The sequence below is a fragment of the Molossus molossus genome, unplaced genomic scaffold (genome assembly GCF_014108415.1).
Source record: "Molossus molossus isolate mMolMol1 unplaced genomic scaffold, mMolMol1.p scaffold_m16_p_19, whole genome shotgun sequence".
In the NCBI taxonomy this organism is placed as follows: domain Eukaryota; kingdom Metazoa; phylum Chordata; class Mammalia; order Chiroptera; family Molossidae; genus Molossus; species Molossus molossus.
In genome coordinates, this window is record NW_023425354.1 from 34,663,293 (window position 1) to 34,685,617 (window position 22,325).

General features: G+C 38.4%; 1 protein-coding gene and 1 non-coding gene across 2 annotated transcripts in view; one reads left to right on the forward strand and one right to left on the reverse strand.

Moving 5' to 3' along the window:
• The window catches only part of CCT6B (chaperonin containing TCP1 subunit 6B), a 39,086-nt gene extending 17,106 nt beyond the window's left edge, over positions 1-21,980 (forward strand). The window contains exons 6-14 of the mRNA XM_036268481.1: positions 4,095-4,205; positions 4,359-4,518; positions 6,834-6,916; positions 7,266-7,362; positions 7,888-8,035; positions 17,336-17,469; positions 19,279-19,381; positions 20,951-21,023; positions 21,798-21,980. Of these exons, the coding sequence (XP_036124374.1) occupies positions 4,095-4,205; positions 4,359-4,518; positions 6,834-6,916; positions 7,266-7,362; positions 7,888-8,035; positions 17,336-17,469; positions 19,279-19,381; positions 20,951-21,023; positions 21,798-21,870 (982 nt within the window). The 3' untranslated portion in view covers positions 21,871-21,980. The remainder of the gene's footprint in view (positions 1-4,094; positions 4,206-4,358; positions 4,519-6,833; positions 6,917-7,265; positions 7,363-7,887; positions 8,036-17,335; positions 17,470-19,278; positions 19,382-20,950; positions 21,024-21,797) is intronic.
• Positions 16,478-16,608, reverse strand: LOC118635150. The gene has a single exon (XR_004960488.1). It is a non-coding gene; the product is annotated as a small nucleolar RNA SNORA38 (small nucleolar RNA).
• Positions 21,981-22,325: the final 345 nt, after the last annotated feature.

The window sequence follows — 22,325 nt, forward strand, 5'->3', positions numbered from 1 at the left end:
TAATAACAGTTTGGTGGTGATGAACTCCTTTAACTTTTTCTTGTCTGGGAAACTCTTTATATGGCCATCGATTCTAAATGACAGCTTTGCAGGATACAGTAATCTTGGTTGTAGGTTCTTGCTTTTCATCACTCTGAATATTTCTTGCCACTCCCTTCTGGCCTACAAAGTTTCTTTTGAGAAATCAGCTGACAGCCTAATGGGAACTCCCTTGTAGGTAACTAACTGCTTTTCTCTTGCTGCTTTTAAGATTCTCTCTTTGTCCTCAACCTTTTGCATTTTGATGATGATGTGTCTTGGTGTGGGCCTCTTGGGGTTCATCTTGTTTGGGACTCTCTGTGCTTCCTGGACTTGTATGTCTGTTTCCTTCACCAAGTCAGGGAAGCTTTCTGCCATTATTGTTTCAAATAGGTTTTCGATTTCTTGTTCTCTCTCTTCTTCTGGCACCCCCAAGATGTGAATGTTGGCATGCTTGAAGTTGTCCCAGAGGCTCCTTACACTCTCCTCAATTTTTTGGATTCTTTTTTCTTTTTGCTGTTCTGATTGGGTGTTTTTTGCTTTCTTATATTCCAGATCGATGGTTTGCTTCTTGGCTTTACCTATTCTACTATTGAATCTGTGTCAATTATTCTGTATTTCAGTTAGTGCCTTCTTTATTTCTGACTGATCCTTTTTATGTTCTTGACGCCCTCACTAAATTCACTGAGGTTCTCACTAAGTTTATTGAGCATCCTTATAAGCAGTATTTTGAACTCAGCATCTGTTAGGTTGCTTATCTCCATTTCACTTTGTTCTTTTCCTGGAGATTTTTTCTGTTCTTTCATTTGGGACCTGTTTCTTTGTCTCCTCATTTTGGCTGCCTCCCTGTGTTTGTTTCTGTGTATTACTTAACGAGAGGTATGGGGCTCGCTGAGACCAGATGCTGCTCGTTTGAAAGAATTTAGGAAAACCTGAAGCAGGATCCAAGACCGGCCAATCCTATGGTTAAGCAAGTGGCAACAGCTTGGGTGGGCCTGAAAGTTGGGTGGGGCGGGGCCTCAGCGAACCACCAGGGCGGGGCAACCAGTGTGAGCCAGGTTGCTGGAATCCCAGATATGGCGGCTGTCTGCTGCCCCAGGGAAGGGCTCATCAAAGGAACAAAGGCCTCTGACAGCACGTTTGTCCCGGAGAAAGCCCCCTCTCCAGCCCTTGCTCTAGTGCTAAACAGCTCAGTTCTTCCCTGTATGTCTCTAGTGCCCTTCGAGCTGCCTCCCTTCCAAGATTAGAGGGAGTGAGTCTGATAAGTCTGTGTGCAGGCCCTTTAAGAGGAACTGCCTGGGGCTCCAGCCTCCTCAGCCTCCCTGAGCCTCAGTTCCCGCTGGGTTTTCCAGCCAGAAGTTATGGGGATTCTCTTCCTGGCACTGGAACCCTGAGCGGGGAGCGGGGTGCATGGTGTGGGACGGGGACCCCTCAGTCCTCAGAGAGGAACTTCCCAGCCAAGGTGTCCTCCTGATTTTTATCTGCCACATATGGGTGTGGGAGCAGCCCGTCCACCTCTGCCCCTCCTACCAGTCTCAATGCAGCTGCTTCTTTAATTCCGTAGTTGTAGGACTTCTATTCAGCTGGATTTCAGGCGGTTTTGAATGATGGTTGTTCTGTAGTTTAGTTGTAACTTTGATGTGGTTTTGGGAGGACGCGATACCTGCCATCTTGACTGGAAGTCTCTGCACAGAGAATTTGAATTTGCTGCTGCAAGGAGCTCAGTTTGAGACTTTTGGGGACTATCCAGTTGTGAATTCTAACTGCAAGTTCATGTGAGGGCTGCTTGCTTCTAGTATATCCTCTTAGAGTTCTTGTTTTCTTTTCAGTTTTGAAAAGAAAATTATTTTTTTGTAGCTCTGTACTATCTTATAGCTTTCCTAGTATTTTTAAAGTTTTCTTCTGTTTAACCCAGCATTGTTTTTGGTAGTAATGTTGGTCCAAATTAGCCTACTGTTGCTGAGAGCAACAAGTCTTTGATTCGTATTTCAGAGGGATCTCTGGTTGTGTGGAGAATACTGTGGAGTAAGGTAGGAAGTGCAAGGGTAGAAGCAGGAGACCAGTTAAGAATCTGTTGTGATATAGGTGAGAAATGAAAATGATTTAGGTCCAGGTATATATACTAGAATGAAGAGGAGCAAGAGGATTTCTTCATGATTTAACATAGAGGAGTCAAGGTTGCCTCGGGTTTTTGCATGAACAGCTGGAAAAGTGTAGGAGGTGCCCTTTCCTGGGATGAAGACGGAGGAGCAGGTTTGGGGAACTAAATCAAGAGTTCAGTTTGGGAATGTTCCATTTTAGATGCCTATTAGAGGTTGAGTAGAGAGAGTGGGGAGATAATGTGTCTGCAGTTCAGATTAGTGATCTGTACTGGAAATACATATTTGGCAGTCATCAGTGCATGGATGACTTAAAGCTATGAGAGTTGATGAGATCATCTGGGAAGTAAATATAGATAAAGAAAAGTAGAAGTTTAAGGATTGGGAACTTTTGGAAACCCTGATGTTTAGAATTGAGAAGATAAGGAGCATTCAGTAAAGGAGATTGAGAAGGGGTGGTCAGTGTGATAAGAGGAAAGCCAAGAGAAGGCAGTGTCCTAGAAACTAAGAGAAGAAAGTATTTGAAGAAGGAGAGAATAATCAGCTATGTCACATGCTGCTGAAATTTTGAGCAAATGGTTGTGAACCGAGAATTGACCTTTAGATTGGGAAAACACTTAGTTTTTTTGTAGCTTTAATGAAAGCTGATTCAGTAAAGGGGTGGGTATGAAAGTCAGATTGAAGGTGGGCTTGAGAGAATGGTTTGGGAAGTGAGGATGCAAATGTAGACAACTCAGAAGAGTTTAGCTATAAAAGGGAACAGGGAAATGGGCCAGTAGTTAGAAGGGAATATGGAAATAGGGTTGAATGAAAAGAATCTTGTTTTAGAGATGGGAATTATGGCAAGTTTATATGCTAATGAAAATGCTCCTTTAGGTAGAAAGAAGTGATGTCAGGGAATGGGGAGCAGAGAGGGGAAGTAGTATGTAGTATACAAGTGAGGGGTTAACTTTAGAGAGGAGCATGAACAGTTCATTTGTAGTCATAGGAGGATCAGGTTCAAGTGCAGGTGGATTGTTAGAGGTAGTGATATCTTTTTTCTTGAAGAAGCAAGGTCATTTGCTGAGAGTGAGGGAGGGGGAAGAGCAAAGGAGACTTGAAGAGTGAAGAATATTAAATATGTAGTTTGTTTCTTCCTAAATAAAATATCTTTACGTTAAGTTAGGAATTAGAGTAATTTAGTTCGATTAAAACTTTGAAAACTTCCTTATAATTATATTTAACCATTTAAAAATTCTCTAATGCATAACAAATATTGGTTATAAAAGATTCATAAGTAGAAATTCCATTCTCTAATTGGGCATAAATGAATTTTTAAAAGTTATAAAAATATGTACTCTTGAAGGACATTTGGAAAACAGGGACAAAAAAAATCTTCCCCCAACATTATCCATATTCCTAACCATTCAAGCATAACCCTTTAGTTTCCTTACATTTTTTTTTTTCATTTTTAATGCAAGGTGCTTATTTTTTGAAAAAGAATAGTTATAATCATGTTTTACATTCAATTTGTCATTCTGTGCTTATCAGCTATCCCTGTAAATATTTTTCTGTGTTACTAAATAGTTTTCATCACTGAAATAGTTGGTCCATTATTTGCTGACCAGTGCTCTATTGTTGGACATTTAGGTTAACAATTTTCAGTTGTTTCATATAATTATTTTGAAAAAGTATTCCTAAGAAACTCATTGTTTGCCTACTTTTTATTACTTGATCAGCTGTTTCATGTTTGAGCCACATAATTTAGAGGATAATTCTGGGTTGATGTCATTGGGACCTAACAGTCACAGTGTGTTAAAGTAGATTATCTTTTCTAATTTTACTAATTATGTGTTAGGATTAAAGTTGGTGTAAAGAAACTGTGTCCCCTAGCAGTTCTGTTACAACTTTAAGAATATAATTCTAATTTTATGTCAAATTTTAGAGTGTATATTTAAAGAAAGAAAGAAAGAAAGAAAAATTATATATTTTTAATAGGTTGATCAGAGGATTAGTTTTGGATCATGGTGCCCGCCATCCAGAAATGAAGAAGCGAGTAGAAGATGCATTTATCCTTACTTGCAATGTATCACTAGAATACGAAAAAACGTATGTATGTCATTTACTCTTTACAACTTTGAAATTGTTTTCTCTAAAAGTGTTTTTTTAATTTCTTTCTTCCCTCCCACTGTTTAGTGTAAATGTCTACCTTTTCCTCTTCCCCCCATTGCCTTTACTAGCTTGTTTTTATTAATCTTTTAGAGAGGTGAGCGCAGGTTTCTTTTATAAGACTGCAGAAGAAAAAGATAGATTGGTAAAAGCTGAAAGAAAATTTATTGACGATAGAGTACAAAAAATAATAGAACTGAAAGACAAAGTCTGTGCTCAGTCCAACAGAGGATTCGTTGTTGTTAATCAAAAGGTGAGAAAAAATGTTTAGATTTTAACTATTTATAATATTCTTCAATGTTTCTCAAAGTGTGGTCTGTGGACCCTTAAGAGTCCCTAAGACCATTTCAGGGAGTTCATGAAAACAAAACTATTTTCATAATATTAATAATAATGTGTTTTGTATTGTGTTGACATTTGCAATGATGATGCAAAAGCAATGGTAGGCAAAACTACTAGTGTCTTAGCACAAATGAAAGCAGTAGCACCATACTGTACTGGTATTCATCATACTCTTTATTGCTACACCAACACACAAGACATTCATACATTCATATAAGAATGTCTTGATGAAGTAGTAAAACGTATTATTTTTATTAAATTTTGATCCTTAATTGTATGACAAATATGCACAAAACATTTTTATGGCATATCAAAATATGGTTGTGTTGAAGGAAAGCTCTTGTGTAATTGAGTTTCATGCAATGCCATTTTTACTTGAAAGAATGACTGACAGACAAACTAGCTTTATTTTATTTTTTTAATCCTCACCTGAGGATTTTTTCTGTTTATCATCAGATAGAGCAGGAGGGAGGGAAGGAGACAGAGAGAGTGAGAGAGAGAGGGAGAGGGAGGGAAGCATCTATGTGAGAGAGACACATCAACTGGTTGCCTCCTCCACAACCCAACCAGGGCCAGGGACCAACTGCAACTGAGGTATGTGCCCTTGACCAGAGTCGAAGATGCGACTCATTGGTCCAAGGCCTGATGCTTTAACCGCTGAGCAAAACTGGCCAGGGCCAAACTAACTTTATTTAGACATGGTTATTTGGTAGTTTTTTCTCAAAAATGAATGCAGCAATACTGTCACTTGAAGGAAAACAACTATTTGTTGCCAATGATAATATTTGAGCCTTCAAACAAAAATTAGAATTTTGGAAAATCTATATCTGCTATTGTGAGCTTGACAGCTTTTAAAAAGAAGACTTTTCTGATAATATTAGTGATATATTAGCAAAGGTGATATTTTTGATAATTTTATAACTATGAATGTGTCTACATTTGGGAGCTCTGCCTAACTTAGTGAATCCATATTTTCTAAATGCCTAATAATCAATTCAAAGTGTAAGATGGACAAATGGATTTTAATGTGAGAGAGTATGGAAAGTTCATTGATATGATTCCATATTTCACATTGAAACTAACCATATGTTGCAGTTTAGTATAGCATCAAAGAATATCCATATTTATCTGAAAAGACTATTAAAATATCATTCCACTTTCCAATACATATCTTTGTGAGACAAGGTTTTCTTCTTACACTTTAGACAAAACAACATATTGCTCCAAATTGAATGTAGAAGCAGAGAATCCAGCTGTCTTCTATTAAGACAGACATTAAAGCCCTGGCCAGTATGGCTCAGTTGGTTGAGCGTCGTCCTGTGCACCAAACCCTGGTTTGATTCCTGGTCAGGGCACATGCCCAGGTTTCCGGCACGATCTCTAGTAGGAGTAGGAGTGCATGTGGGAGGCAACCGATTGATGTCTCTCTCTCTCTTCCCCTCTACCTCCTCTCCCTTCCTCTCTCTTTTAAAAACAACAACAACAACAAAAAGAAACCAAACCAAAAAAACATGACAAACATTAAAAAGATTTATAAAAATGTAAAACAATGCCATACCTTCACTTTATTTTTTTGATTATTTAGGAAACCATAGTAAATTTTCATTAAAAAATGTTATGTTAACATAAATGGGTTTCTTATATGAAGCGGATTAATAAATATTTTTTTAATTCCTCAATTTTAATTTATAATATAAATATTATAGATACAGCTCACATAAACAAAAGCTGTTTGGGCTGTTAGTAATTTTTAAGAGTGTGAAGCAGCCCTGGCCGGTTTGGCTCAGCGGTTGGAGCGTCGGCCTGCGGCACAGAGAGACCCGGGTTCGGTTCCCGCTAAGGGCACGTGCCTCGGTTGCAGTTGGTCCCCGGCCCTGGTTGGTCATGCGAGTGGCAGCCACTCGATGTGTCCCTTCACATCGATGTTTCTCTCTCCCTTCCTCTCTCTCCCTCCCGCTCTATCTGAACAAAAAATGGAAAAATGTCCTTGGGTGAGGATAAAAAAAAAAAAAAAAAAAAAAAGAGTGTGAAGCAGTGCTGAGATAAAAAAAAGTTTAAGTTTTAGAACTACTGGCTTAAGCCCTGGCCGGTTTGGCCCAGCGGTTGGAGCGTGGGCCTGCAGACCAGAAAGTTCCGGGTTAGGTTCCCGCTAGGGGCACATACCAAAAAAAAAAAGAACTACTGGCTTGAAACATGCTTGTAACTTTTGTGCTAATTTGATTATAGGGAATTGATCCACTTTCCTTAGATGCACTTGCAAAACATGGTATAGTAGCTCTCCGAAGAGCAAAAAGAAGAAATATGGAAAGGTAAGCTTGCAGATAATTATGTGTTCTAAGTTTATTAACAGATTAAATTGAAATTATCCTGTGTGCATTCTTTTTAGCTTATGTATAAACACTGTTGAGCAAAATAGTAGCATACAAATTTCATATTTTGTTTTTAATTTCAGTAAATAATGGAACTGTCAAAAATCAAGATTAACCTATCTCAGAACTTTGTTGAAATACAAGAAAGTTTTTATCTTCTTAGAACAGATTTTAAAAGTAATGTAATACAGTGACAATATAGTCTTCCCTGTTAGATATCTTTCCACCTTTAAGAAATTAGTCTTTGTTTTCCATAACCAAAGATATGTGGACATATATGTAATTTCAGACTCTCTCTTGCTTGTGGTGGAATAGCTGTGAATTCTTTTGAAGACCTCAATGTAGATTGCTTGGGGCATGCTGGACTTGTACATGAATATGCATTAGTGAGTATTTCTGGGGGCAGTGGTTATAAAGTGTACAGTAAACTACCTCTTTTTTTTTAATACTAAACTTTTAAATTCAGGTTTTACATTTTGAGGTCTGAATAATCCACAGGATAGATTTTACAGTTTATTTATCTAAATGTTTGTTAAGAGTTCAAATATAATGTAACTTCTTTTAACATATATTTAGTTATACTTGACAAGAAAAATTCACATGAGTCCTGGCCGGTTTCTCAGTGGTTAGAGCATTGGCCCTCAGGCCAATGAGTTGCGGGTTCAGTTTCGGTCAAGGGCCCGTACCTCGGTTGCGGTTCGTCCCGGCTCTGGTTGGATTGTATGGGTGGCAACCAATCGATGTATCTCTTTCACATCAATGTTTCTCTCTCTCTCCCTCCCTTCCACTCTATCTGATGATAAATGGAAAAAATATCCTCGGGTGAGGATTAAAAAAAAAGAAAAATTCACATGAAAATTAACATAATGACATTACATATTAAAATGATATCTTTTTGTGTTACTTTTTAGGGTGAAGAAAAGTTCACTTTTATTGAGGACTGTGTTAGCCCTCGCTCTGTCACCTTGTTGGTTAAGGGACCAAATAAACATACTCTCACACAAATCAAGGATGCTGTGAGGGATGGACTTCGAGCCATCAAAAATGCCATTGAAGATGGTAAGTTCTTTTTTGTGATGGATATGAACCTCTCGTATTTTTAAAGTGGTAGTAAATCTATCATGGTATGTATAATATTTTAAAAATATTAATGATAACTATTCTCTTATTTTACTTTGGGCAATTTATAGTTTGGATTGTGAAGGTTTTTCCCTTTGGAATATTCTTTCTTTTTTTTTTTTATCCTCACCCGAGGACATTTTTGCACTTATCTTCAGATAGAGCGGGAGGGAGAGAGGGAGGAAGAGAGAGAGAAACATTGATGTGAGAGAGACACATCGACTGGTTGCCACCCACACGACCCCAACCAGGGCCAGGGACAAACTGCAAATGAGGTACGTGCCCTTAGCAGGAACCGAACCTGGGACTCTCTGGTCCACAGACTGACGCTCTAACCGCTGAGCCAAACCAGCCAGGGCTGGAATATTCTTTTTTTTTATTTATTTTTATTTTTTATATCGATGTGAAAGGGACACATCGAGTGGCTGCCACCCGCATGACCAACCAGGGCCAGGGACAAACTGCAACTGAGGTACATGCCCTCAGCGGGAACCGAACCCGGGTCTCTCCAGACCGCAGGTGGATGCTCTAACCGCTGAGCCAAACCGGCCAGGGCGGGAATATTCTTAATAGTATGCTGCTATTTTAATTATCTTCTGTTTATGAAATGAGAAAGCAATTAATTTAATTCTGTAGTATCATTTTTTATTTTTAAAACCATGAAGGAGCTTTTACTGCTTAGCGTGCATGCCATTACCTTAGGTGCAGTATAAAGTACATGTCTGTCTAACCACTATGCTGTACACCTGAAATTAACACAGAATAATACTGAATGTAAACTGTAATTGAAAAAACTTTAAAAAATTTAAAAAGAAAGATTAGGAAAGAATATTAGCATTTGTTATTTATTGATAGTTTATAACCAGTTTCCTTCTGAAAGGAGATAGGATAGGTAATTCAATAAAACCACACATTTAAAATTGAATAACAAGCACTTGAAAAGATGCTCAGTATCATTAGTCATTAGGAAAATGAAAATCAAAACCACAAAGTGATACCATTTCACGTTAGGATGGCTTTAGTCAAGAGCTGGACAATAATAAGTGTTGGAATCCTCATCTGTAGAGTTGCTGGTGGGAACTGTTGGAAAACAGGTATGCAGTTCCTCAAAAAGTTAAACATAGAGTTACTGTGTGAACCAGTAAATCAGCTTTTAGCTATATATACACGAGAGTTGACAACATATGTCCACACAAAAAACTTGTCACAGCAGCATTATCCATAATACCCAAATAGTGGAATCAATCCAAATATGCATTAGCTAATGAATGGCTAAACAAAATGTGGTATATCCATATAATGGGGTATTATTCAACAAAAAGAAATAAATACTGATACATGGTACAACATGATGACCTTGAAAACATGCTGAGTAAGAGTCTAGACACAAAAGGCTGTATTATATGATTCCATTTATATGAAATATCCAGGAAAGGCAAAGCCAAAGACAAAAAGTTGATTAGTGATGACGAGGCGCTAGGGAAGGAGGAAATAGGGAATGATTGTTAATGGGTACTGGGTTATTTTTATTTTTATTTTTAAAATGTTCTGGAATTAGATAGAGGTGATGGTTGCACAACCGGGTGCAACCTAAAAACTACTGAAAAGTATAACTTTAAAAGGCTGAATTTTATGGTATGTGAATTATATCTAAAACAATAGAGTAATAAACTTTATAAACAATAGGCCAGATTTATCTAATAAGCAAAAACATAGATGTGAAATAATGGTAAAATGAAAGTTGAAAGAAAATTACAACCTAGAATAAAGGAATATAAATACTGTATAGCAAACATAATAGTGACTATAAATATTTAAGCTGCCATAATATAAAAAGATATAATCAGTTACATAGGTTTCATTATTGAAAAGGAGAAAGCATATCAATTCCTGTTGAAAAAATATAGGCTTGCCCTGGCCGGTTTGGTTCAGCGGTTAGAGCATTGGCCTGCGGTCCGGAGAGACCCGGGTTCGGTTCCCGCTAAGGGCATGTACCTCAGTTGCAGTTTGTCCCTGGCCCTGGTTGGGTTGTGCGGGTGGCAGCCACTCTATGTTTCCCTTTTACATCGATGTCTCTCTCTCTCTCTCTCTCTCTCTCTCTCTCTCTCTCTCTCTCTCTCCCTCTCCCTCTCCCTCCCTCCCACTCTGTCTGAACAAAAAATGGAAAAAATGTCCTCGGGTGAGGATAAAAAAAAAAGAAAAAATATAGGTTTTCTTTAAGGGACACTGCCTTTTTTTTGTAGTCACTTTTGATACAAGCTGGCAGCATTTTTATAGCATGATAAACATATGATTTAGGCATGTAGCCTTTGTTAATTTAACCTGATTCTTAGAGTTTAGAATACACATAAAAATGAATTGACTACTTTAAAAAAAAAATGCCTTCAAACACTTAGTTTTAATAAATAATTTTATTGAGGTATAATTGACATGTAGTGAACTACACATATTTAAAGTGTACACCCATGAAACTATCTCCTCAATCAAGATAATGAACATATCTGTCATTGTAAAAAGTTATCTCATGGATCCTTGGTAATTCTTCCTCTCTGCCTCTCCCCTGTCACCCTATCCTCAGGCAATCACCAGGCTACTTCCTGTTGCTATAGATTGGTTTGCATTTTTTAATTTTAGAATCAGCTTGCCAATTTCTACCAAAAAGACTGCTGGGATTGTGATTGGAATTTCACTGAATCTATAGATAAGTGTGGGAATATCTTAACAGAACTAATTCATGGTATATCTCTCCATTTATCTGGGCTTTCTTGAATCTATTTTGGTAGTATTTTGTAATTTTTAGTAACTGTGTCTGACACATCATGTTTTTCAGATTTATTTTGTATATCATATATTTTGATCCTGTTGTTCATAGTATTTATAAAATTTCAATTTCTGATTGTTAGTTGTTAACATATAGAAATACACTTGAATTTTGTATATTGATCTTGAATTCTGCAACCTTGCTAAACTTCCTTATTTGTTCTAGTAGCTTTCTTAGAAATTTTATTGAATTATCTATATAAATGACTGTGTTTTCTGCTAATAAAGACAGTTTTACTTCTTCCTTTCCAATCTGGACATTTTTATTCTCTCCCCTCCCCCCCTCCATTTCATGGTCTAGAACCTTCAATACAATGTTGAATAGAAATGATGAGAGTGGGCATCCTTTTCTTGTATAGTACTTGTCCTTTTGTGGCTGGCTTATTTCACTTAGCATAATGTCTTCAAGATTCATCCATGCTGTAGCATATGTCAGAATTTTCTTCCTTTCTGAGGCTAAATAATAATCCATTGTATGTATAGACCACATTCATTTTTTATTTTCATTTTCATTTTATTTTATTTTAGTTTTTATCCTCACTGGAGGACATTTTTGCATTTATCTTCTGATAGAGTGGGAGGGAGAGAGGGAGGAAGAGAGACAGAAACATCAACAGTGAGAGAGTTGCCACCCACACGACCCCAACCAGGGCAGGGGACAAACTGCAACCAAGCAAGAACTGGTCCTCAGGCTGATGCTCTAACCACTGAGCACCGGCCAGGGCCACATTCATTTTTTACTTTACTTTTTGACTATTGTGAATAGTGCTATTATGTGTATTATCCTTTTTAATATATTGTTGGACTTGATTTGCTAAAATTCTGTTAAGAATTTTTATATCTATATTTATAGGGAGTATTGGTCTGTATAAATTTTTCTTGTAATGCCTTTATCTTTTTTGTTCTTAGAACAATGCTGGCCTCAGAATTATTTAGAAAGTATTCTCTCTGCTTTAATTTTTTTGAAAATATTGAATTCTTGTGTAGGATTGGTATTATTTCTTTTGTAAATGTTTGGTAGAATTCACCAGTAAAGCCATGTGGATTGGAGTTTTCTTCATGGGAAGACTTTAAAGTATAAATTCAATTTTTAAAATAGATACAAGACTATTCAGGTTGTCAATTTTTTTTTGAGTGGGCTTTAGTAGTTTTCATTCTTTTTTTCTTTCTCCCTCCTACCTTAGCAGTTCCAGGGTGATTTACTCTATGTATACTCTGGTTGGGGAGAAGAGGCATTAAAATTCCCCTTTCCCTTCCCTCTCCTTTCCTGCATAGAAGGGGTATTTAGCCATTTGCTCTCAAGTGTCTTGGTTAGGGAAGATAATGGCTTATTATTTACAAGCTAGCTGCAAGCTCCCCAAACTGTTTGGCCTTATTTAATTTACTTGTCTCGGTTTCCCTATGCCACTTCCTTAAGAATTTTCCTAGCTTCTCACTATCCTGTAATAGTTTGTGTCTTTCAAGAAATTTGTCCACTTTATCTAAGTTAAGATCATTAAGCTACTGACTATGAGCTAGTCTGGTTTGCTGACTGTTTTTGGTAAATAAAGTTTTATTGGAACACAGCTATACCCATTCATTTACAAATTGTCTGTGGTTATTTTTGTGCTATGGTGGCCGAGTTGACTAGTTACAAAAGAGATGGTATGGCCCATAGAGCCTGAAATATTATCTGGCCTTTTGCAGAAAGTTTGCCAATCCCTGATCTAAGTTTTCAAATTTAATGGCATAAAGTTGCCCATAATATTCTCTTATTATTTTTTTAATGTCTGTAGAATTTGTAGTGATATTACCTTTTTTATTTCTGACATTCATCATTTTTATTTCATTGATTTCCACTCTGATCTTTACTGTTTTCATTCTTCTTTTTACATAAGGTTTAATACGCCCTTCTTTTTCTAGTTTCTGCTTTTAAAAATTGGTTTTAGAGAGGGAGAAAGAGAGAGAGGGAAATATTGATTTGTTGTTCCACTTATTTATGCATTCATTGGCTAATTCTTTTTTGTTTTTAACAATTTTTTTTCTTTTATTGATTTTAGGGAGAGGAAGGGAGAAGGAGAGAGAGAGAGAGAAACATTGATGAGAAAGAACATCGATTGGCTGCCTTCTGCATGCCCCCCACTGGGAATTGAGGCCACAACCTGGGCATGTGCCCGACTGGGAATCAAACTGGTGACCTCTTGGTGCATGGGTCGACACTCATCCACTGAGCCACACCGGCCAGGCTCATTGGCTAATTCTTTCTTATATGTGCCCTAACCAGAGACCAAACCCTCGACCTTGGCAAATGGGGATGACGCTGTAATCAACTGAGCTACCCAGCCAAGACTTCTTTTTGTAGTTTCTTTTCTGTTTTTAAAGATTTTTAATGGATTTTGGGGGGTGGGGGGGGAGAGGAGAAACATTGATGTGAGAGCAAAACATTGATTGGCTGTGTCCTGTATGCCCTTCACCTAAGTTTGTAACTTGGGCATGTACCCTGACTGGGAATCCAGCCAACCAACTGAGCCACACTGGGCAGGGCCTCTTTCTAGTTTCTTAAGTGGAAGCTGAGGTCATTAATTTGAGACCCTTTTTATTTTCTAATGTAGGTGATTAGTGAAATAAATTTCTCTTTAGGACTGCTTTAGTAGCATCCCACAAATTTTGACATGTTATGCTTTCACAAGAGAAATGGGCTCAGGGAAATTTTCAAAGTTACCAGCAATGTTCTGTTTCTTAAGCTGGGTAGTAGGTAGATGGGCATATTTATGTGTACATTTATTCTTTATACTGTATATATAAATATTCTTTTGTGTGTATTTAGTATTTAACAAGTAACTTTTAAAAAGTGTCAATGGGCCCTGGCCAGTGTGGCTCAGTGGTTGAGCATTGACCTGTGTACCAATAGGTCGCTGGTTTGATTCCCGGTCAGGGCACATGCCCAGGTTGTGGGCCAAATTCCCAGTGTGGGGCATGCAGGAAGCAGCCAATTGATATTTTCTCTCATCAATGTTTCTATCGCCCTCTCCCTCTCCCTTACTCTCTCTCTAAAATAAATAATTAAAAAAAAAAACCGTGGACTTCCGGTCAAGATGGCGGCGTAGGGAAACGCAGTATCATGTTCTCCCACAACCACATCCAAGTTACAACAAAACTACAGAACAACCATCATCCAAAACCGCCTGAAATCAAGCTGAATGGAAGTCCTACAACTACGTAATTAAAAAAAAAAAAGGCAGCTACATCCAGACCGGTAGGAGGGGCGGCGGCACGAGGGGTGGCGGCAGCGGCGCAGCGGTGTGGTGGGACGGGCTGGTCCCACACCCAAGTGTGGCGGATAAAAATCAGGAGGCTCCCGCGGCTGGGAAGGTCCTTCCTGAGGACTGAGGGGTCCCCGTCCCACACCAGGTGCCCCGCTCAGGTTTCCAGTGCCAGGAAGAGAAGTCCCCATAACTTCTGGCTGGAAAAACCAGCAGAAACTGAGGCTCAGGGAAGCTGACCTGGCTGGAGCCCCAGGCAGCTCCCTAAAGGGCCCGCGCACGGACTGGTCGGACTCTCTCCCTCTAAGCTCGGAGTGGAGGCAGCTCGAGGGGCACCAGAGACATACAGGGAAGAACTGAGCTGTTTGGCACTGGAGCGAGGGCTGGAGAGGGGGCTTTCTCAGGGACAAACGTGCTGTAAGAGGCCTTTGTTCCTTTGGTGAGCCCTTCCCTGGGGCGGCAGACAGTCGCCATATCTGGGACTCCAGCAACCTGGCTCACACTGGTAGCTCCACCCTGCTGACTCCCTGAGGCCCCGCCCCACCCCGCCCCACACAACTTTCAAGCCCACCCAAGCTGTTGCTACTTGCTTAACCATAGGATTGGCCTGTCTTGGATCCTGCTTCAGGTTTTTCCTAAATTCTTTCAAACGAGCAGCATCTGGTCTCAACGAGCCCCATACCTCTCATTAAGTAATACACAGAAACAAACACAGGGAGGCAGCCAAAATGAGGATACAAAGAAACAGGTCCCAAATGAAAGAACAGAACAAAACCCCAAGAAAAGAACTAAGCGAAATGGAGATAAGCAACCTAACAGATGCTGAGTTCAAAATACTGCTTATAAGGATGCTCAATGAACTCAGTGAGGGCCTCAAGAGCATAAAAAAGTACCAGTCAGAAATGATCGCTGCACAGTTAGAAACGAAGGAGGCTTTAACTGAAATAAAGAATAATGTACACAGCTTCAATAATAGAGTACGTAAATCCAAGGAGCAAACCATCGATTTGGAATATAAGGAAGCAAAAAACGCCCAACCAGAACAGCAAAAAGAAACAAGAATCCAAAAAAATGAGGATAGTGTAAGGAGCCTCTGGGACAACTTCAAGCGTGCCAACATTCGCATCTTGGGGGTGCCGGAAGGAGAAGAGAGAGAACAAGAAATCGAAAACCTGTTTGAAACAATAATGGCAGAAAACTTTCCTAACTTGGTGAAGGAAACAGACATACAAGTCCAGGAAGCACAGAGAGTCCCAAACAAGATGAACCCCAAGAGGCCCACACCAAGACACATCATCATCAAAATGCAAAAGGTTCAAGACAAAGAGAGAATCTTAAAAGCAGCAAGAGAAAGGCAGCTAGTTACCTACAAGGGAGTTCCCATTAGGCTGTCAGCTGATTTCTCAAAAGAAACTTTGCAGGCCAGAAGGGAGTGGCAAGAAATATTCAGAGTGATGAAAAGCAAGAACCTACAACCAAAATTACTCTATCCTGCAAAGCTGTCATTTAGAATCGATGGACATATAAAAACTTTCCCAGACAAGAAAAAGTTAAAGGAGTTCATCACTACCAAACCGTTATTATATGAAATGATGAAGGGTCTTTTTAAAGAAAAAGATAAAATGTATGAACAAACAAAATGGCAATGAATACATATCTATCAACAATGGAATCTACAGACAAAATGAACAGGAAGAACAGGAACATTCTCATAGATACAGAGAACATTTTGTTGGTTGCCAGTTGGGAAAGGGGTTGGGGGAATGGATGAAAAAGGTGAAGGGATTAAGAAGCACAAATTCATTGCTAGACTGACAAACCTCAAAGGGAAAGGGGTTGGGGGTGGTGGGAAGAAATAAACCAAAGAACTTATATGCATAACCAATGGACACGGACAATAGTTTGGGAAAAGGTGGGAGGGGGGCGGGAGTGGGGAGGAGGGAGTCAATGGGGGAAAATGTGGAACATCTGTAATACATTTTACATCCAACAATAAAGATGTGGAAAAAAAAAACAAAAACGTGTCAATGGGGGGTGAGGATGTAATCACCTGTGGTAGACAACTGTGTTAGGTTGTACAGTGAAGCAGAGAAAGGGGGTAGTAATTAAAAACAATGGGGCATAAAAGGAGAGCTTCTTTTTGTGTTGTTTTGTTTTAAAGATAGGTGATTCCAAAGTAAGTTTTCTGAAAAGAAGAGTCATGTACTTTATGAAACCATACAAACAGGTATAAATGTCATATCCTGATATGAAATAATGTGTTTAACCAGACCTTTTGCCTTAGAATAATAAGAATAGCTTTTTTTTTCTTTTCTTTTTTCTATGTCGGATGGTTGATCTTGAGCCCGCAAGGAACAAGCTGGCTCTAGACTTCTCCAAGTTCACATTTCTTTGCCTCCAATTCTTATATGTCCAAAGACAGGGAACCACAGATATGCCTTTGTAGGAGGGTTATTTCTTTTTCTTTTCAGAAGTTTGAGTTCTGCTCCAGTACAGAAAACAAATACTTCATCGAGTCCCAAGAATTCCCTACCAAAAACTATGGCATAATTATCTTGCCCTAAAAATGATCAAATCAGATACTACATTTAGTTACTCGCTACTATAAGTAAATAACTACATTTTATTTATTTATTCAAAACAATTTTTTCTTTATTGATTTAGAGAGAAAGAAAGGGAGAAGGAGAGAGATAGAAACATTAATGAGAAAGAACATCGACTGGCCACCTCCTGCTTGCCCCACATTGGGGATCAGGCCTACAACCTGGGCATGTGCCCTGACCAGGAATCGACTGGCGACCTATTGGTACATGGGTCGATGCTCAACCACTGAGCCACACCAGCAGGGCAATAACTACATTTTAAATGTAGTTATAAAGGAGTAAGGTGAAGGTGAAAGAAATGTCTATTTTTATTTGCCATAGGATAAACAATGAAATAAGCTATTTATAGGCAATTGTCTGTACCATGCTTAATTATTTAATGCTGTATAACTTCAGGATGCTTCACAAGACATCTAAGTAATCATTGAACTGTGCAATTTATTTTATTTCTGTATATATTTAAATACGTTTTATATGTGGACAAGATAGTAGAACACACTTAAATAGCTAGTTGCTTTTTTTTGTTGTTTTTTCTGTATGGCATCTCTTGTCAATCATTTTTTCCCCTCTAATAGGTTGTGTGGTTCCAGGAGCAGGTGCAGTTGAAGTGGCAATAGCTGAAGCTCTTATTATTTACAAGCACCGTATAAAAGGAAGGACTCGTCTTGGAGTCCAAGCTTTTGCTGATGCCCTACTCATTATTCCTAAGGTATAACTTTCCTAATGGCCAAAAAACAAATGGTTAGACATAAGGTGTTTAATTATAAGTTGCCCCTATTATCTAACAGCAGAGTACAAGACCTATTTATTTATATTTCCTCACACAGTTTTGTTTAAGATATTTTATAGCTAAAGCAGGGAAATATTTGAAATAACAACTCAGAATCCTTGTAGGAGTTTAGTGAAATAGCCAAATTATCCCCTTGCTTTGTTGTCTGAGTTCCAAAAGTTGAAGTAACTCTAAAAATTTTCTTCAGAAACGCTTCTTGATTAACTAATCATAATGAAAAAGTTTAGAATTTGAGATTCAATTAGATTTTAGAGTAGACCTTTATTTTGTTGATGGTATCCAAAGTATGATCACTTTAGGTTGTGCAAAGTGAGAACTTCAGGTTGTTGAGCACTCTCAAATACTAGCTTGCATTCTATTTTCATTATAATTCCTCAGAAAAGGAGAGAAACCAAATTATTTTTTTCATGTAGCAGAAGGACAGAGAACTACCATTCCTTTTCCTTTGCCTTAATCTGGTTGTGAACCACTTAGAAGCACAGAAAAACTGTTTCAAATATGTTATTACCATGAATTAAAACATTACTAATAAGGCTAGCAAAGTATCTTTTTTATTTTTTTTGTTAATCTTCACTGGAGGATATTTTTCCATTGATTTTTAGGGAGTGGAAGGGGGGGGGGGAGAGAGAGAAATATTGATGTGAGAGAGACACATCGATTGGGCCTCCTGTATGCCCTTGACTGGAGCCCAGAGCTAGAACTTCCAAACCAGATACGTGCTCTTGATCAGAATTTAACCCACAACCCTTCAGTCTGCGGGCCACCTCTGTAACCACTGAGCCAAACCAGCCAGGGCAGCAAAGTCTCTTTGATATTTGCTTTAAAATTATTAATAATGTTTGGAATCTTTGTGAATCAGAAACCTGTATGTTTCTTGTTTTTAAATATGTTTTTATTGATTTTTTAAGACAGAGAGTAAGGAAGAGAGAGAGAGAAACATCGATGTGAGGGAGAAGCATTGATCGGCTGCCTCTTACATGTCTCCTACTGGGGATCGAGCCCACAACCAGGTACGTGCCCTGACTGGGAATTGAACCGGGACCTCTCAAGCTATGGGATGATGCTCAATCCACTAAGCCACATTGGCCGGGCAGAAATCTGTATTTTTCTTTCCCCAAAGCAATAAAGTCAGTAAGTAATGATCTTGCAGTTGACACAAACTGGAAAACCTAGTGTACATTGGTCATACTTTTTTACTCATCAGCTGTTATTTTGGGACCACTTATAAATAAACCTGGTTTGGAGTGCAGGTATCTCCATCTCTGTTGCCCCAGGTCACGACTCTCCCCATGTTGATGAGGGGCACAAAGATGCTGTAAACAGAAAGGTTTCCTTTTGCAAGTGCCCAAGAAAAACTGGAATAGAGTGATGAGAGGGACTAGGGGAAACAAGAATACCATTCTACTTCCTTTCATTTTTTTAAAAAAATCTTTTGCAAGGAGGGACATTAATTTAGTGGGGTGGGGATGGGAGAACTCTAATACCCTCCTCAGAATTTAGTGTGTTGTACATAGGGAAAATGTTTAAGTAAATACAAAAAATGCTAGAAACACCAAATAATCATTTGATTTAGATTAAGAATGAAATTCCTCAAAAGGAGATGATTACTATATTATGAATGTGTTTTCACAAGACTAGAGAGCAATGCCTTATGTTTTTTATTTGATATTCATGTATATATATAAAGGTATTCCACATATATATTTATTGTTCTTTGTATTTCTTAAGGTTCTTGCCCAGAATTCTGGCTATGACCCACAGGAAGCACTAATAAAAGTTCAGGCTGAGCATTTAGAATCAAAAGAACCTATTGGCATCAATTTGAATACAGGTAAGAAAGTGGAAGAAAATTAGTTGCTTAATAAAGAGGTTATACTATAGTGACCCAGAACTTATAGTAAGAGGGTAGAAGTTTGAGTGATTTTAATATTTAAATTTGGGTACCTTTTAGTTTACTTTTGAGCTGCTTTTTTTTTTTTTTTTTTTTTATTCTCACCCGAGGACATTTTTCCATTTTTTGTTCAGATAGAGCGGGAGGGAGAGAGAGAGAGAGAGAAACATCTATGTGAAGGGACACATCGAGTGGCTGCCACCCGCACGACCAACCAGGGCCGAGGACAAATTGCAACCAAGGTACATGCCCTTAGCGGGAACCGAACCCGGGTCTCTCAGGACCGCAGGCCGACGCTCTAACCGCTGAGCCAAACCGGCCAGGGCTACTTTTGAGCTTCTTAAAGCATTCATTCATTTAGTCATTGAGTGCTTGTTATTTGATTCTTGGGATTCACATAGAACAAAACAGACAAAAATTCCTGCCCTTGTGAGTTTGTTGTAGTGGGGAAGGATAGACAGTACAAAATAACCTTAATATATAAGTTATTTTTAGCATTTTTAAAAGTAATAAATTCTATGAAAAAATAAAATAACAATATAGGGATGATTGTGAATGCTAGCACAGGAGGATGGGGAGGGGGTTTCAATTTAAAGAGAGTGGTCAAGGTAAGCCTCATTGAGAATATGTCTATTGAAAAAAAAGAAGAAGTTAGCCATATGAAGCACTGGGAAAAGAGTATCCTAGGCAGAGGGAAAAGTCACAGTCTGATATTTTTGAAGGGGAGGAAGGAGGTGAGGTAGGTAGGTAGTAGAAGGTCAGATTATGTAGGGGCATATGGGACAGTCTAAGGACTCTGACTTTTACTGTAGTGGAAAAGGGAGAAATTTTGAGCAGAGGTGTGACATGGTCTAATTATGTTTAAAAGGATCACTGGCTACTTTGTGCAGAGGAGTTAACTGAACAACAACTGGAAGGTTGGAATTTCCACTGGAGAAGACTGTAGGCAAAGCTGGTTGTAGTGTGTGTGTGTGTGTGTGTGTGTGTGTGTGTGATCAGCACTGAGCTTTGGCAAAGCTAAGTGTGAAGTATCTGTAGATTTTCAAGTAAAATAGATAGTCGGATGTATGAGTCTGGAGCTCAAGAAAGAGGTCTTGGTTGGAGAAAAAAGCTTGAGAGTCATCAGAGTATATATGGTTTAAAGTCCAGGAGTCTAGAAGAGATCACCTAGAGTGAGTGTAGACAGAAGAGAAGAATCCAGGACTGAGCCTGTAGGTACTCTAACAGTAAGAGCTCAGGGAGGAAGAGGAAGAAGCAGCAAAGCAGACAGAAGAGAAGATAACAGGTGAGTATGCTGTCCTCGAAGACAAGTGAAGGAAGAATAGTCAGGAGGGTGTGATCACGTGTGTTAAGTGCTGCTGATAGATGAGGCCTGAGAATTGACCATTGGATTTGACAACATGGTGACCGTGACAGTAGTAGTTTTGGTGGTATATTAAATATTGTTAGAATATACAACAAATATTAATATATCAACATTGTAGTATTAAAGTAGTTTTTACTTTGTAGGTGAGCCAATGGTAGCAGCAGATGCAGGAGTTTGGGATAATTATTGCGTGAAAAAACAACTTCTTCACTCTTGGTAAGTTTGTATTAATAAACGAGAAAGACTTTTGGAGACATAATTGATAACATAATTTTTTTCTATTATTTTTGCCATCCTACAGTGGAAAAATGGTTAAATGTATGAAAAGGCAGGGTATTCAGTTGTTAAGACTGGCTTCTGTCATTTTACAGTCCCTCTAACATTTTAGTTCTAACAATAAGTTATAGGAAATGTTAATCTTACTGTTTATTTGAGGGGGAAGAAAAAGAGAATTTTACTGAAACAGTACCACATGCATAGTGGAAAAAATCAAATGATATGCTAAAAATGAGGTCATTCTTTTTTTGTTGTTGTTAATCCTCACCTGAGGATATTTTTCCACTGATTTTTAGATAGTGATAGAGTGAAAGGGAGGGAGGGAGGGAGAGAGAGATTGAGAGAGAAACATCAATGTGAGAGAGACACATCTATTGGTTGCCTCCTGTATGAACACGGCTGGGGATTAAACCTGCAACCCAGGTACATGCCCTTGACTGGGAATCAAACCCAACTGTTTCGTCCATGGGCCATCTCTCTAACCACTGAGCAAAAACTGCCAGGGCTGAGGTCAGTTTTGTTGGAAAAAAGATCAGGATTTCACTTTCTTAGCAAAAAAATGAAAATGACAATATAAGGGTGATGTTTGTATTTATAATAGCTTTGTCTCATAAAATCTTATGCCAACATCATTGAAAAACAAAGTACCTTTAGTAGCTGAATATTGCTGGGTGAGTTGGTAGGTTTTACTCACCCTGTCATCTTTTTATTCAGCACAGTGATTGCTGCAAACATTCTCCTGGTTGATGAAATCATGCGAGCTGGTATGTCTTCTCTCAAAGGGTGATTGAGCTAAGAATCAACTCTTCTAGAAGCTGAGATTCAGCACATTTTATATCCAACTATCATTATATAGCCTGAGTCATTCTTAATTTTTACACAATAAATGCAGCTTATATTTGTTGGTCTTAGCAGTCTCAAAAATTATTTCATCAAAGTATAAAAAACACAAATATTTTTACAATCAAGGAATAATAATGAAAATATTTTCCCCTAAGATATATATTTGGTCTTTATCCAGTTCCTGGCACAAGAGCTTCTAAAGCCTTTGTAATTTTCTGAGTAACAGTGTTACTGGTACAAGGCTTGTGTGCCCCATGCTTCAAAAGAAAGGTTAATAATGAACAGATCAGAGTTTTGGAGTAAGGAAAGGTTAATTGATTGAGAAAAGCCTAGCTCAAGGAGATGGGAGAACTAATTCTCAAATCCATCTTAAGAGAGAGGATTCAGGCATCTTTTATT